The sequence below is a fragment of the Cricetulus griseus genome, chromosome 7 (genome assembly GCF_003668045.3).
Source record: "Cricetulus griseus strain 17A/GY chromosome 7, alternate assembly CriGri-PICRH-1.0, whole genome shotgun sequence".
Lineage (NCBI taxonomy): Eukaryota > Metazoa > Chordata > Mammalia > Rodentia > Cricetidae > Cricetulus > Cricetulus griseus.
In genome coordinates this window covers 56,676,005-56,693,567 of record NC_048600.1, presented here as the reverse complement: position 1 = coordinate 56,693,567, position 17,563 = coordinate 56,676,005, and the positions used below count along the sequence as shown (strand labels likewise).

The 17,563-nt window shown below is 36.8% G+C and overlaps 1 protein-coding gene across 3 annotated transcripts in view; it reads left to right on the top strand.

Annotated features, from left to right (window-relative positions):
• Positions 1–17,563, top strand: part of Gabrg2 (gamma-aminobutyric acid type A receptor subunit gamma2) — an 88,843-nt gene that overhangs the window by 37,632 nt on the left and 33,648 nt on the right. For all 3 annotated transcript variants that reach the window (XM_035447848.1, XM_027425233.2, XM_027425232.2), the window contains exon 6: positions 194–331. In XM_035447848.1, the coding sequence (XP_035303739.1) occupies positions 194–331 (138 nt within the window). The remainder of the gene's footprint in view (positions 1–193; positions 332–17,563) is intronic.

Genomic DNA, 17,563 nt, shown 5'->3' with positions numbered 1-17,563 from the left:
TACATTCCATGCAATTAAAAGTGATTTTTCAAAGGCAGTTTTGACTTTGTTACTTTCAGTCTTTTCAGTCCAGGGTGCTTATATGACTTACAGTGCTGTCTCCATTAGCATTTACAACTTGTTCAAAGAAATTAGCTGCTAACTCCGGCCATCCACTGTTGCATTTAATGTATTCATTCTCATCTCATGCTAGATGGTTATCCACGTGAAGAAATTGTTTATCAATGGAAGCGCAGTTCTGTTGAAGTGGGCGACACGAGATCTTGGAGGCTGTATCAGTTTTCATTTGTTGGATTGAGGAATACCACTGAAGTAGTGAAGACAACGTCTGGTAAGTCACTCTTGAAAAGAATTTTAAGTGACACATAGAATTTGGAAAGCTTTTCAATGCATATCTATGCATGACGTTCAGAAAGACCATGAAGCAGACTAATTTCTTTGGCAAAATGGTATTTGGTATTCTAGTAGCATAGATGAATATACATGTATCCTATCAAAGCAAATAAAATATTTTAGCAATTGATTTACTAATTTCTTAAAAGGAACTGCAATTATTTGTGAAAGGAAAATGTTTATTTGGTGTAAATTAATTTATTCCTTTTAGGGAGTATGTTTCTTAGTCTATTGAAATTGAAACATTTTCAATAATTGTAAGAGTAAATGAAGTGGATGAGGACTTATTAAATTTCCAGTTCTTTAATTTTTTTTAAAAAAACTACTTTTGTTAGGTCTTTGAGAATACCATGCAATGATTTTTTAGCATACCCTCTTCAAATCCCACCCTTATAATGCATTCACCCCTTCCTTTCCAACTTTGCGATTACTCTTTTTTCTTCCCTTTCATCCAGCTTATGTTGCAAAACTAGTGTTAGAGTTGTGGTCTGTTCTGATGTATAACCTCTGTTACTATATCAGAGGTTCTCTCATAAAACAAACAAAAACAAAAACCTGAATCCTCCTCTACCAGAGACTATCAAATGCTAATAGCTCTTTAGCTTAAGGATTATGTATTTACCTTCCAAATTCAATGTTGGGATTTCTTCTTGATGGAGTGTGTATAGTCTTTATGCATGCTGTCACTGTCACAAATGCTATGAGTTCATATGTTCATATGGTTTGTTGTGTCTGGATATCACTGTTCAATTTAGTAATTTTATACTGGCTCCAAAACTGGACAAGATAACATGCTTTGCATATTGGATAGACCTGTCTCTAGTCACAACTGCATCAGTAATCAGCTATAGATACTGTGATGTTATCTGAAACTCTGATGGGACCAACTATCCCAATTGCTCCATAGGTACAAAAAAAAAAAAAAGAAAAAAAACCAAAAAAAAAAACCCTACTTATTGAGAGTCTGTATATATGCTATACCCATGTATTTATACATATTATACATAAAATGATCTGATATTTCTGGAGCTGTCAATCATTAAATGCTGCTAAAACTGCACCTGTTAAGTACACATAGCCAGGACATTAAATTAGTAAGAGAAGATGAAGGTCAATATTTTTTATGAAGTAACATGACTTTTAATGGTAGGGTAGTCTGAATAAAAATAGCTACCACAGACTCATGTTTGAATATTTGGTTCCCACTTGGTTGAACTGCTTATGAAGGATTGGGAGGTGGGGACTTATTGGAGGAAGTATGTGCTGTCTATTTTTATGTCCAGGTGACAGAAGCTAAAACCATCTGAGAGGGGGGATCTTAATTGAGAAGATACTTCAAAAAGATTTGGCTTCAAAAAGTAATTAAAACTGTAGGCATTTTCTTAATAAGTGATAGGTTTGGGAGGGCCCAGCCCAGTATGACTGGTACCATCCCTAGGCTGCTAATCCTGTTTGTTATATAAAAATGAGCTAAACAAGAAATGGGGAGTAAGCCACTCAGCAGCATTCCTCCACAGCCTGTCCACCCTGCCTCCAGCCTGTTTTGATTTTTTTTTTCATCTCTCCTTCCCTCAGTGAACTATGATTCAGGATATGAGAGCCAAATAAGCCCTTTCTTCCTCAACTTGGTTTTGATCACGATATTTTATCACAACAATAGTAACCCTAACTAATACCATCTGTGCCATTGTGGGTAGGCTTTCAGATTTCAAAAGCCTACGGCATTCCCAGTTATCTCTGCCTCATGGTAGTGTTTCAACAATCAAACTCTCAGTTACTGTTCCAGCACCCTGCCTGTATGGTAGCTCCCACACTCCCCATGATGATGGTCATGGACTCACCCTCTTAAACTGTAAGCCCCAATAAACTCTTCTGTGAGATGAGTTGGTCACAGTGTTTTAGCACAGTAATATAAAAGTAACTAATATAGATGGTATGATGTTTCAAAATGCTCTGTGGGAACAAAATGGACATATTTTGTGATGAGGAACATTTAACATGTGCAACCAGTTTGAACTCTGAAAAGCTGAATGTGTGCTCTGTAAAGAGTATTCTAACAGCTCAATGTTATTATACCAACTTAAATATGTCCCAATTTCAGACATAAACACTAGGTTCTCACCATACTATCTATTAATATTAAGGCAAATATAAGTCTCAATCAGATTTCCAATGGCATCATTTAGTAAAATTCATAGAACATATCTGTTGCTCAGAGATGAGAAGAACCAGGAACTAAATGAAACTGATATTTCGAGGTCAGCCTTCAACACACCATTTTCCAAACTCCAGAAGGATCTGATCCTTGCATCTCTTCCATGACTGGCACATTTCTTCTAAAGATTTCTTTGTTTTTGAAAAGCAAACAAAGAGGTTGAAGCAGTGTTTGTGTATGGAGAAAGGTAGCCTTCTGTTCCTTCATCCACAGGGATCCTGATCATCATGTGCCAGAACATTTTTTTTTTTTTTCATTTGGTTCAAGGGGAAAAAAAATCTCAAGACTACCTTTGAACTACAGCTCCCAATATATAAAAGTAATATAAAAATAATCTCCAGTGGCTGGTTATCTCTTCCAGAAAGAGAAACTGGGATTAAGTTCTTTGTATATTTACATTTCTATATTTGTACCAGCACCCTAAAACAGCATCCACAAACTCATGACTAGCACACTTTTTGTTTATTCATTTTGTTCCAGCACGATGTTCAGCACAAATGGCAGTAGAGGAAGGCTGATGCTGCAATCTAAGTTCCTAGTATAACACTCTGCGCCCCAATGTCACTTGGAGACTGCCTGTGGGCATTTGTTAAGACAAATGCACAGAAGAGACTGATCCAATCACTTTATACATGGCAAAAATTACCAACGTACCATAATAATAAAATCTCTCTAAGGAAATCACAATGAAACTATAGGGAAGGAGAGTGCTAGATTCGATACAATAACTTCCCTTAATAAAACTCAATTTCATACAATTTTAGTGTGGTGGTTAGATTTAGCATTTACATTTTTTTTCTATTCCTTGTTCTCCTTTAAAAAATATGTGTTTCCTATGCATTTCTATTTCAATGGCCTCACTGAAAATAAAGCCTGAATTGGAAAATTAATGTCAATATCAAGAGGACAGCTTGATGATTTTGACATTTTGATTCTAGAAAAATCCCATGTGAAACTAATGGAAGGTGCTGTGAGACATTAAATGGAATGCTTTATGAACCTGATGATTTTCTAGAATGCTCAAAAGCAGCTGCAAGACCAGTGGCTTCTCTGTAATTTTGGTTAGAGGAGGAGGTTTATGGAATAATTAGGAGAAAAGTGACATCAAAGCCAGAATGTTCCTGGTTGATATCATACTAACATCAAAAGCGCCCAGCTCATTCCCAGAGCTGATGACACCAAGCTTTTGGAGATGAACTTCGTGGACTACTCTAATGATGCTCTTCATTTATAAAATGTTGGGAAACTGTGTGGGAAGACTGAGCAGAGTAACTCCTGGCTCATCATGGCTGAAGCTGGAGCCTATTCTCAGCACTACTTTTCTTTAAATTAGCTTACTGTATTTTTAGCTAAATTAAGTTTTTTTTTTTAATTAGCAAAGTAGCAAGTCTGAATCAGTTAGTATGAATAGGAGTTACTATAAAGTATAATAAACTAAATTAATATTATATGTATTTAAGTGTGAATGTTTGTGCTGTGAAAACTGAGTATGCTGAAAGAGAGGAAGAAAAGACAGAATGTACTACAACTACCACCAACACTTGTACCCCTTTTTATAAATAAGACGGAGAACTTTGTATAGGGAAGAATTCCTCCCTACTTAAGGCATTGCTTCCTCACAGTTCTCACATTTACTTTCCTGAGTCCTCTTATTTACTATCAGTACCTCTATGCCATCCCTTGAGGAAAATATTTTCCAGGTGGTAGATTAGTGTAGCACTCAGTGTGTACTGTCAGTTCAGTCACTTTATCATCACGAATCCTGATCTAACAATCCTCCTTCCAAACCCCATCTCTTCTTGATGGTTCATTATCAGGCAGCAGTGCCACCATGGCCCCTGTGAGCCAGTCATGAACACTCAGAGCCATGTCTCTGCCTCCTACACCTAATGAATCATGAAGGCTCTGGTGCCTCTGAAATCTCTTGTGTAACTGTCCTCCTTTCTGTTACCATTGCCTCTGTCCTAGTTCACAAATTTGTCTGTTCTTATCTGGACTATGTTGGCATCTTATTAAGTCATGTCCCTGCTGTCAGCCTCTCTCCTCTAAGTTTTGTTCCTTGTAAATTAAACCAAAAGCAGCAGAACTTCTTGAAATCTACGAATGTGCAACAGAATTCCCACTCTCTGCAAACAGCTTATAGCAATTCCCCAAATCACAGTACTATCTACAATTCACAACAAAGCTGATGTCATGACCAGTGACTTTGAGTATTTTATTTATTTGTAAGGAAAGAGTGCAAGTTAGTATGTTTGCTCACAGACACATGCTTTTCCTTACTTATTACACTATTTTGCTCCCCTGCTGATGCTGTGAGCCCCCACTGTATGAAGCCCAGCAAACATCAAGAATGAAGCAAATTCAATCAAACTCACACTATTATTTCCAATATTTCAGAAACCAGCTTCATGCCACTTTTAGCATTGCTTTCCATAGCTTCTCCACTTGTCGTAAAACTCACCTGCTAATACATGTCTGAAATGATCTTGCCTATCCTATATTAATATTCAATCTCAGTGTTCTTTCTCTGTAACAGGACTCTTTAATTCACGAACAATATTTCAGAAAACACATTTCATTTATTCATTTAGTGTGTGTGCATGTTCCACCGTGTGCATGTAGTGATCAATTCAAACCCATGGGAGTTGGTTCTCTTTTTTTCACCATACAGGCCCTGAAGATTAAACTCTCACAAGACCGAACACTGCCCCACAGGCTCTACCTACAACATCTTATTTCAATGACTCTAAATTTTAAACAAATTCCAGAATCTCCTTAATGCTTTTACTTCTGTTTGCCTCAAAACCACCTGGAACCTTGATTGACAGTGTGAATCTTTAGGTCTTGGCCACTCACTTCCCAAAGTAGCTTTACTGCTTGGTATTCAAGTGGTTTTATCAGAAATCATTCCACAAATCACCACTGTCTTTGGATTGCTGTAGAAATGAAGTTGGGTATTTAACATTAAAAAACAAGAAGCAAAAACAGAACAAAAACCTGGGACACGGGGAGATAATGTAGTGGGGAGGAAAACTTCCTGCCTAAGCCCAGAGACATGAATTTGAATGCCTACTCACATGCAAAAGAAAGCCAAGTGAAAAAGGCTTACAGTGTTCTGGCTTGTGGGAATCCCTTGGTAAATGGAAAGAAAAATCTATTACTGCTACCATGATCACCATTATCTAGTTATTAAAATACCATCAACTTCCTTCCCCAAACTCTATTATCTTGTGAGAACATAACTGCTGCCTTATTTTACATAGTGCCTTTTACACTTAACCCTGACCCTTCAGGCTACCAAAGGTGACAATTACTTTGATAAAGCTATGTTTGTTTCATCAGTTAAAATAAATAATGCAAAATTCAATGATGTATTTTTACCCTGTTCAGTGTTTAAACCAACAATTGATTTTTTTTTTTTGTGCTCATATTATTTGTACTCATAGAATTTGGTCATCAAATTCTTTCCATAGCACACACGTAAGTGTGTGTGTGTGTGTGTGTGTGTGTGTGTGTGTGTGTGTGTGTTTGTTTTCATCTCATCCTTTGAGATGAAAATATGAGCAAAGAGTTTCATGGAGGACATTAATTCTTGGGACCTAAATGCCTTCAAGAAAACCATCATAGCATTCCTATCCACTGAATCTTCCACATTATTGTTCCTTTTATTTTTATTTTTTCTTTTATTTAAATTCTTTAATTACTACTAATGTTTACATATCCATTCCCCCATTTTCTCCCTCTCCCATCCTCCCACATTGTCCACCAACCCCTCCCCAACCCATCTCCAAACTCCTCCCCAGGGATAGTAAGGCCTTCCACCAGAAACCTTTGAAATCCTTCATATCATTTGGGGAAGGGCCTAGGCCCTCTTTGCTGTATCTGGGCTGCAATAGTATCCCTCCATAGGGAATGGGCTCCCAAAGTCCATTTGTGCTCTAGGGATAAACACTGGTTCCACTGTTAGTCTTGGCCTCCTAGCTGGCACCAACATTCAGAGGGCTTGGTTGGTCCAATAATGTTTCTGAAGCTTTATGACTAGGGTCTCCAAACTCTCACTAGGTCAGGTCAAGTGTTTCTGTGGATTTCTGCAACACTGTCTTGGCTTCTATGCTCATCCCTCCTCCCTCTCCACAATTGGTTTCCAGGAATATGGTTCAGTGCTTAGCTGGGGGTGGCTGTTTCTACTTTGAACAGCTACTGGATGAAGGCTCTAGGAATGGTAACCAAGACACCAATCTCATTTTATGGGAAGGGCATCAATAGCATTTTCTCCCCCACTCCTTGGATAGTGATTATTTCCCTCCTTTACTGTCTTTCACCTACCTTTTGAGCTCAGGCTTAGTGTTACCTAAATTGGGAAGACAAAAATGTGAGTGGTATCACCTCATCCTAGGGGTCTGGACTGAATATTAACAACTATAATAAAGCAATTCAGCTGAACCCAGGCATTCATCACTGTTTCCTGACAGTGGATGAATGTGATCAGCTGCCTAAAGCTCCTGCAACCAGCACCATCCCACCCTGTTTTGTGCCAAAATAAATCCTTCCCCAGTTAATTTCATTTCTCTGGAATTTTATCATAGTAACCAGAAAAACAACTAATGCATATATGTATTTGTTCCTTAATTCCTACTGCAATACATACATATATGCAAACATTAAAAAAATCTATACCATTAAATGTGTCTTCACTTTCATCAGTTACGATAATAGACTCCAGTGTAGAAGTATGGATAAAGTTCATGCTGATTGCTTGCTATCTAGAATTATCTGCTATTTATTGTTAATCCTCAATCCTTGTACATCACCCTTGCCATACCTTACTGTTTTCTATGAGCTAGCCACATACACTGATCTACTCTAACATCTCTGCTTAATTCAACTTTGCTACTTGACATGACTTTCAAATTCAACCTTTTTTACATACATTTAATTACATATACAGGTGAAACAATCTGTGAATACAGATCAATGTTCCCAGCCTAAGGTTAATTTAGAAGTCTAAAGAAACTAAAGAAAACAAATGAGAGGCATGGGCAAAAAGCTATGGGTCTGGTAAATAAGTCCATTGACTATCCTTGAACAGAATATGTAAGCCTGCAAGTTTCTGTCTACATTCATCAGATAGAAAAACAGTGATTATTATCCCCAGAGACCTGTGGAAATAAAACTGCACTGTGCAAACTTCCCAGATGTTAGACCATCATAAGACTTGTTGCCCCTTCCTAGACCACAAGCAAATGATTATTGAAGTGAACTAAATAGTGAATGGAGAGCCAAGAAATAAAATGTGAAGACAAAAGTCAGTAAGATTTTCATTTATTAATTCAGTTAAAAGAGGAGAGAAAATTGAATGGAAAATCAGCTGAAATAACATTGGTCCTGTAGTCTTGATATTTTTGAAATTTTGTGAGTCATGGATCTATTTTAATCAATACTAAAATTTTCAAAGCACTTGAATAGTAACATGCTATCTTAGTATAAATTGGTGAATGACTGTGCAACAATAGATTTTTATTTTATTTTTAAACTTTAATTGAAGACATTAAAATTCATTTTATTTGGGGAAAATATTAAATAATGTAATTTGCTGTGGGCCTGGAACAGCCTGCCAAACTGTTCCTGTTCTGTAATGAGAATTCCTTGTCTAAAAAAGGAGCACACTTGAGGAGATGTTTCTAAGCCCTTGTCCAGAGCACTCCACGGCTCCTGCTGTAACCAAGGATACCCCTCAGATGTGTAAATATAGTGGTTACTTTCTTCATAGGTGTAATCTTTTTGAGGATCTTTTTCCTTTTCAGAATGATTTTGTAAACAAATCAAATGCAAACAAACTTACAGTTATGTAGTTGTTGAGTTTAAGGTAAATGGCAGTTCCCCCTTTTTAAAGTTGACAAAATGATAATTGATTTTCTATTAACTGTAATTCTGGGCTATTCAGTGTGTTTGAATGTTGTTATGATAGTATTCTAAATCATTCTGGAAAGGGATTTCCAGGAGTAAAGGGAAAATACTTCTAAAAAGTCTCGTGAAAAATGAAAGACAATTGGTTGGTTTCAAGGTGACATGTGTGATTTCTGCTTGTTTTCTCTTGGCAAAAAGGAGGTGCATGCTTCCAGGAAGACAACACATGATCAGAAACTGTCATTTGCTTGTGGTCTAACTTCTTGGGATTATGCACAATATAGTTTCATTCCACAAGGCTCTGAGGATGATAATCACTGTTTTTCTATTTCATAAATGTAGACAAAAAGTTACAGGTTATGGATATTCAATGGACTTATTTACCAGACCTATGGCTTTTCACCCATGCCACTCATTAGCATATTACATGAAGAGATAGATTGGTTTAAAAAAGAAATCTATTGCTGAGTTTACAATGACTAGCATTACATGGCTAACAATGGCTGACATCACAGGTATGTGCATGACTGACAGAAATATTTCCTACGACCTCTTATGAACATTAGTAACATGTAAAGCTGTCACCTTCTACCTTAGGGTAGTAACTGTGTTTTGCAGGAGAAAATATTGTCATACATTTAATTTAATTTTGTTTTATCAGTTCTAGAGATTTATATACATCTAATGTGATACTGCTATATGCTAGCTAAGGAAATCTGTGCATTATTTACTAACTAAGGAAATATTATCTGCCATAAGAAATCCTGGAACCCAATATATTTATATTAATACATTCCTTGAAGAAAAAATATAATTTGAATAAATACAATATAACATTTTATGATTATTATTTAAAACAAATATAAGGATGAATCTATTGTTTTGACAGAAGGTGGAAACCAAACAGGTTGGAATATGAAAATTTATTCTTCTCGTTTTCTAAGGCAGTTGAAATCTTAAGTACATATTAGTGTAAGTATATAAAACTTATAGATGTCTCCTGGATAGCTGCTGTGAAATTAATATAAAACAATAAAAGTTTTTTAAAATTCAAAGTATAAGTGAAAAAATGGAAGACTGAGTGTACAGTTTTAATACTTTACCCACAAATAAATCTGCTTCTTTTTATTCTATTTTCTGTGAAGGAATGATTCCTTTGTCTTATGTCTGTATTTATAGAATATGATCTTCAATATTGTGCATCTAAAAATGTAAGCATATAACACACCAAAAAGTACAAATACTTGACAAAAACAGTATTTTTTCCTTTTTTCATTAAAAGGAGATTACTATGAAGGTCAGAGCATTTTGCCTTTCATGCAAGCTTGGAAAAAATTTTCTTTGTCGTGTGTGTGTGTGTGTGTGTGTGTGTGTGTATGTGTGTGTGTGTGTGTGTGTCTGTGTGTGTGTGTGTGTGTGTGTGATGTAGCTCTGGCTTGCTTTCAATTGCTGCAACAAAATACTTCAGAAGACCAACTTAAAAGAAGAAAACTTTTATTTTCACACTCTTCAATCCATGGCCACTTAGTTCTGTTGTCTTGAGCTTGTGTTTAGGGAGAATATCATAGTGGGAGCAGAGGCTGGGAAACTGTACTGTCTTCTCTTCATGGCATCTGGGAAGCAAAGAAGTGGGCAGGTCGCAAATGTCCCTTCAAGGGCACACCTACATGACCCAATTTCTTTACATGAGTGTCATTTCTTTAAGGTCCTTTCACACACCAATATTTCCACAGACTGAGTTTTGGGGAGAAATTATGATGGAAATACACTAAATTGACAGTGATTCCAATAAACATAGACATTAAACATAGATGTCCATTAGTTTTCATCTTCCAGTTCACCATCCATCCACTCCAAAATTATCTGCTGATTTAAGTTCATTCTTGAAATGACACAAGGAAAGACTAGGATGTAGCAGCTCCCTAAATTTCACTTTTTAGGCCATGCTCAACAAACAAACTTTTTTGCCCATTAGAATTTTACCAGAAGATTTAGGACGTGACACTGGTTTTATGAATGACGGAATATAAGAAAAAGCAACATTTCCAATAAGATACAACAATTTTAAATTATACATTTGAGTTTGTAGCCTCCAAACATGATTTCTAATCTGCCTACACTCATGAGACTAGAAGAGCTAAATGCTTTCATTTTCTTCAGTTGTATTTCTTGCTCACTGCTGAGTGGTGAAGAGCTCTCAAACATGCAAGACAATATGTAACTCATGAGCTGTGCCTTGTTAAAGAGATAGCAAAACCAGGTGAAAGAATTGTAGTACCAAACAATCTTGGTTGGTATTTCTGGCTAGCATATTCGTAGCTAAGAGTTAAATTATGTTACTACCAAATATAACATTTTAAGGATCAGGGCAATTGTAGTTTTACTCAGAAAGAAATTAATACATATTAAAACCAAGAGGTGCAGTCATAGAGATTGGCAAGTGGCAATCAATTAGCAAGCTCCTATCTAGAACTGAGTGGGTCTGAACAGGGTACAGTGTTGTTTATTTCCATGAACATTGGAAAAGGAGAAAAGGAAAAGGCTGTGGGAAAGTTAAACTTTCCTACATAGTAAATATCTGAGCACCATTTCTACAGGCACAATGTTGGGCATAGAAGAGTCAGCTGCCTTAACATCAAGACTATAAAAAGTTCATGTGACCCAAATCCTCAGCATGCCTTAAACTTGTCTGTCAAAAGTATTGACTTCCTTCCTGATCTAATGTTCACTGAGTTTTGGAAAACAATATCAACCCATACTGTTATTTAAAACAGGGGAAAATTAAACATAATAAATCCCCAAGTGATAGAACATACATTTTGAAAGAAGTATGAGTGGTTTTTTTTTTTTTTTAGGTTTGTTTTTATTTTCCTTTTTTAAAAATTAGAAACAAGCTTGTTTTACATGTCAATCCTAGTTCCCTCTCCCTCCTCTCCTCCCTTGACCCCCTATCCCATGTCCTTTCTGCTCCCTGGGGAGACTGAGGCCTTCCATGGTGGATCTTCAAAGTCTGTGATATCATATGGATCAGGGCCTAGACCCTCCCTGTGTGTCTAGGCTAAGAGAGTATCCTCTATGTGGAGTGGGTTTCCAAAGCCCATTTGTGTACTAGGGATCAATACTGATCCACTACCAAAGGCCCCATAGATTAACCAGACCTCCAAACTGACCTTATTGTTCAGGGGTTTGGAACAGTCCTATGCTGGTTTCCCAGCTATCACTCTGGGTCCATGAGCAACCCCTGTTCAGGTCATCTGTTTCTCTGGGTTTCTCCAGACTGGTCTTGACTCCTTTGCTAATCACTTCTCCCTCTCTGCAACTGGTCCCAGGGTTCACTTCAGTGTTTAGCTGTGAGTAACTGTTTCTGCTTCCATCAGCTACTGGATGAAGGCTCTAGGATGGCATATAAGGTAGTCATCAATCTAATTATCAGAGAAGGGCTTTTAAGGTAGCCTCTCAACTATTGCTTAGATTGTTATTTGGGGTAACCATGTAGATCTTTGGACATTTCTCTTGTGCCAGATTTCTCTTTAAACCTACAATGGCTCCCTCTATGATGGTATCTCTTTTCTTGCTCTCCTCTATTCTTCCACTGACTTGATGTTCCTGCTCTCTTTTGTCCTCCTCTCCCCTCCTCTTCTCCTGTTCTCTTTCTTCTAACTCCCTCTACCCTCCCCCAATGCTCGATATTAGCTCGGAAGATCTTGTCCCTTTCCCCTTCTCCAGGGGACAATGTATGCTTCTCTTAGGGTCCTCCTTGTTTCCTAGCTTCTCTGGCAGTGTGGATTATAGGCTGCTATTCCTTTGCACTAGCTCTAAAATCCATATATGAGTGAGTACATACGATGTTTGTCTTTTTGTGATTGGGTTACCTCACTTGGGATGGTTTCTTCTAGTTCCATCCATTTGGCTTTGAACTTCAAGATTCCATGTTTTTTTGTTTGTTTGTTTTTCTGCTGAGTAATACTCCATTGTATAAATGTACAACATTTTCTCTATCCATTCTTCAGTGGAGGGGCAGTGGAGTTGCTTTCAGGTTCTGGCTATTACAAATAATGCTGTTATGAACAGGGTTGAACAGATGTCTTCTTGTATGAATGTGCAACTTTTGGGTATATTCCCAAGAGTGGAATTGCTGGATCTTTTGGTCCATGGATTCCCATTTTCCTGAGGAATAGTCATACTGATTTTCAAAGTGGCTGTAGGAGTTTGCACTCCTACCAGCAGTGGAGGAGTGTTCCCCTTTCTCCACACAAAGAATTACTTCACAGAAAAACACCTCAGGAAATAAATGAGGAAACCACACAAATGCGATGTGCCTGAGAATAGGCATTGAAATGGGTTTCAAGGAAATGTCAGAGCATATTCATAGCCAGTATGTTCATGCTTGGAATTACATATCATAAACATCTAACATCAACAGCTAAATTGATATTCATTTCAGTAGTCTTCCTTTTGCTATTCACTTTCATGGGCAATGGAAGTTAGATAAAAATAAGGACATGCAGTTCTATGCAGAACCATCTGTGCCCACAGGCATTGTGTTGTCTTCACAGCTCTCATGTAAGCAGCTCAAAGCTTTGTTGCTGTTTTTCTGCATGTTACTGATCAGCAGTCTTGCATAGCCAATTAACAAGGTCTTCTTGTAGTGTTCAGAAGATCTACAGCATCTGCAACAAAATTCCATTATTTATTTTCTACAATGCAATGCGACAGCTGGTATAGGGCAACACAGTATAATTTCTGTTTAAGGCTTGTCGTTTTAATCATACCACCATATGGTTGAATGACCTTGAGCAAGTCATTTTCTATTTAAGGTGACACTACTATTGAACTTGTGTTTGCAGAAAGATATGTCTATTTATTTACCTATCTTACAAACTGTTTTCTTGTTATTATTCTGGTATATTTCTTTTTTTTCTTTTTTTTTTCAGATTTTTTATTTGAATTAGAAACAAGATTGTTTTACATGACAATCCCAGTTCCCTTCTCCCTCCTGTCCTCCCCTACCACCTCCCCAACTAAAACCCTGCCTATCACATATCCTTTCTTCTCCCCCCTGGATGGTGAGGCCTTCCATAGGGTATCATCAGAGTCTATCATATCCTTTGAGATAGGAACTGGGCCCACCCCCATGTGTCTTGTCCTCTATGTGGAATGGGCTCCCAAAGTCCACACTTAGGCTAGGGATAAGTACTGAACTACTAGAGGAGGTCCTGTAGATTTCCTGTAGGTTTCTTCAATGAAATCCATGTTCCTGGGGTCTGCATCAGAACCATGCTGGTATCCCAGCTATCAGTCTGGGTAGCAAGAGTTCCCAGATGTTCAGGTCAGTTGTTTCTGTGGGTTTCATATTCTGGTATATATCTATATCTATTTATAAATCTGTCTCTTGAGTTCTTATTTGCACTCTCTCTCTCTCAGTCAATAGGTATGCTAGCACGATAGAATTAACCTGCACTGTTAAACCTAAACTAGACTAGATCATAAATGGTAACATAATGTTCAAAGTTTTTTGTAGCTTAAAGACAAAATCTTTGATGTTATATTTTTCTTTATCATTCTATGACATGCCATTTTATTCCCAAAGGGGAGTATTATGAAATAAAGTAGTATGAAAGGTTCTACTTTGAAAGGTATAAGCCATTTTGGCTGATAGTCTGTTTGCTAAAGAGGAGCCCCATGGCAAGAGTGAAGAGCATGGTATGAGATGTGTGTGCTTTGTACATAAAGGACCACCAAGCAGGCTCTTCTTGGATGGACTTTGGAGGAATGACATCAGATACTTTGAGTTCCAGAAATATAAACAAACATTACAGTGATAAAACCCTTAGAGCTATAAATGGTCCCTGCACAGGTCATGTATGTAGGTGCAAGGAGGCAGAGGGTTTCTTACATCCCTTCTCATGACATCCTCATTAGGAGACACTGCAGCTTTCATAGTGTTCTTCCACTCTGAATGAACAAGAGGAAATCTCATAATATATCAGATGAATCCAGTCATTTGCTGGTAACTTCCTATTATCAATTTCTGTTTGACTTCAAATCTGAAGGTCACAAGTCAGTAACAATTGTCCTTGAGAAAAGGAAACTATATGTTACTATGAGAGAAAATATGGTACATGAATAAAAATGTCTCTCAGGCTCAGAGTCATCCCCTTGCAAAGAGATAACTTGGGGTCAAAAACTTCACTTGAGCACTTCTTATTTATATAAAATAGGCATCAGACAGAACAAGTAGGAACACATGAAATCAACATGTATATCATCATATAAGGGTGATAATGGTCACATATTATAAACATTGGTAGGCTGGCCATACTGAACTACCAAGACAGCTTTATTAATTACATCAAAAGGCAAGTTTGTAAGTATTTTACTGTAGCAAATTCATTTTTACAGTTATTAATTAGTGGTAATGTGCAAAAAAATGAACTAGAATTATCTTCTTGTCAGTAGGAGGGAATATACAATCCAATATACACTGGTCAAAAATAATAAAAAGGCCAGGTTATCTTGGTGGTTTGTTTTTGCTAAATTTTTGTAAAACTCAATCCTTAAGGTATAATAAGACTTGTGTGAAATAAAACTGTAGTTAAGTAGTCTCAAGCAAAATAAAACAATTTGTAGTACAACTTAGCAGTGAGATGTGTATTAAGATTCATTCTTCCATGGAATACTGTTTTATTTTTATCATTAAAAATTTCAAAATACTTTATGTATATGTGTGTTTTGTCTGCATGTATGTAACATATAAAAGTGTACCATGAGTGTGCCTAGTACCCAAAAAGTTCAGAAGAAAGCATTTGATTCATTGATGTGCAGTTACTGAAGATTATGAGCTATTGTGTGGATGCTGGGATCTGAACCCAAATCCTCTGTAAAAACAGCAAGTGCTCTGTGTCTGTGTGTGTGTATGTATGCATGAAACAAAGAATGTTTTTCCAATGTACACTATGCCAGTTGCATAATATAACAAACTATTAAATATTATAATCAAATTGATGGCAATATTTAGAGTACTATAGTTGAATATAAACTGTGACTGTGGCAATCTCAAATAAAGATAACTAAAATACTTCCCATGATTAACACACACGTGCACACACACACACACACACACACACACACACACACACACACACACACTTTCAAGACAGGGTTTCCCTGAGTATCCCTGGCTGTATTGGAACTTTTTCTGTAGAATGGGCTTAACTCAAATTCAGAGATCTGCCTGCCTCTGCCTCCTGAATGCTGGTATTAAAGACATGTACCATAACCACCCAGCATGATTACAAATATTTTTTTATCTATAACTCAAGGGAACACTGGGTATAATCATAGAGGTATAAAACTAGCAATAAAGAAATGCTGGGTTGACATGAAAACGTGGGCCTTATGTTCCAGCTAACCTTGTTAAGACTGATATATATTTGGGCAAATTAAACATCTGAGATCTCACTTTGATTATTAGATAGATAAGAATTATAATTCGAGTTGCTAGGTGATGTAACCACAGTAACTAAAATGCATATAATATTTCAAATATCTTGAAAAAGGATAACCATATGATCAGAAGTATGTTTTTTCAACATTTATTCTTTAAAAATGATTTTTTTTGCATGAAAATTCCTGAAAACTGTCTGGCATATCTAATGGCTCCAAGAAAAGAAAAGTGAGTCATAGTTTATTGAAGGTGTATATAGGTTAGTGATTGGTGCAATGGTCTAATTCTGCTTGTTTTGTAACTTTCCATTAAGAACAGCAGACCAAAAGACTATGCTGGAGAATGTTCCTTTAATGACTGTCCCATAAGGTGGCTTTGAGAGTAATGGTTGAGACATTGTCCAAATGATTGAAAATATTGGGTTTTCTTGTTTGTTTGCTTGATTTTATTTTATCATTTATTTTCCTTTTTAGTAAGGGTCAGTCTCACAGTGTACCCTTTCCCTATCCTGTAGACCAGGTTGGATTTGATTTGTAGAGATCCTCCTATCTCTGCATCCTGAGAACTGGGATTAAAGGCATGCACTACCGTGCATGAATTAAGTTGATGTTTTATTAGCTCTGACTAGCTTTGAGTGTCTAATACACCCAATTTAATATCAGATCTTATTTACTATGTCATATTAATATACTTTATGAACTAGTCATATAGTACAAACAAAAATGTGCAAATCAGTAGGAGCCTTGACTTTCCTAACTGAATTCCTTTATTTACTATAATTTAAAAAATAATTTTAAATTTATTTTTATGATCATTGGAAGTAACGTATTTGGTTTACATTTCTACCTAAAAATCCATCATTGAGGGAAGCCAGGAAAGGAACTCAAGATGGAACCTGGGGGCAGAAACTGAGGCAATAACAGAGGAATAACGTGTACTGGCTTTCTTTCTCTTACTTGTTCAGCTATGTTTCCCACATAGCCCATGCTCCTGTGCCCAGGCATATCATATCACAGTGGGATGATGCACTCTGTATCAACTAGAGATCAAGAAATTGCTCCCAATCTGGTAGAGGCAATTCTTCAAAAGAGGGTCTCTCTTCCCAGGTGATTATACTTTTGTCAATTCTACAAAAACTACCTTAGGTACATGGATTCCTAGATCAAATTCTGGGCACCAGACTTGTAGGAGATGCACATTTTCCTAATGAGTCATCTTACAGGCTGCTATTTGCTACAATTTTAGAAATGAAGTTTGGCCAAATACATTGATTTGCATGTGGACTCCCAAATAGCTCCCAGGAAAGGCAGTACGTAAAAATCAATTCCCAGATTCTAATCCAATAAGTTTCCTTTTACCATCACTGCCCCATTCTCTAACTTGAAGGTTCTCTTTGTTAGGTTAGACAGTGAGGCAAATTGTAATAATGAAAAATAAAATTTAAGAGTGCAAAACAGTCTCAAATACAGCCTAGTGGTTGCATTGATTGGAAGGTCTGGGTATTGATTGCTTTCTGGATGATGTTACAAGTGGTTAGGCTTCTTGGTAGTGTTTGTAATTATTAATTATTCATTGCAATGTCATGTAGTGTTGACAGAAAA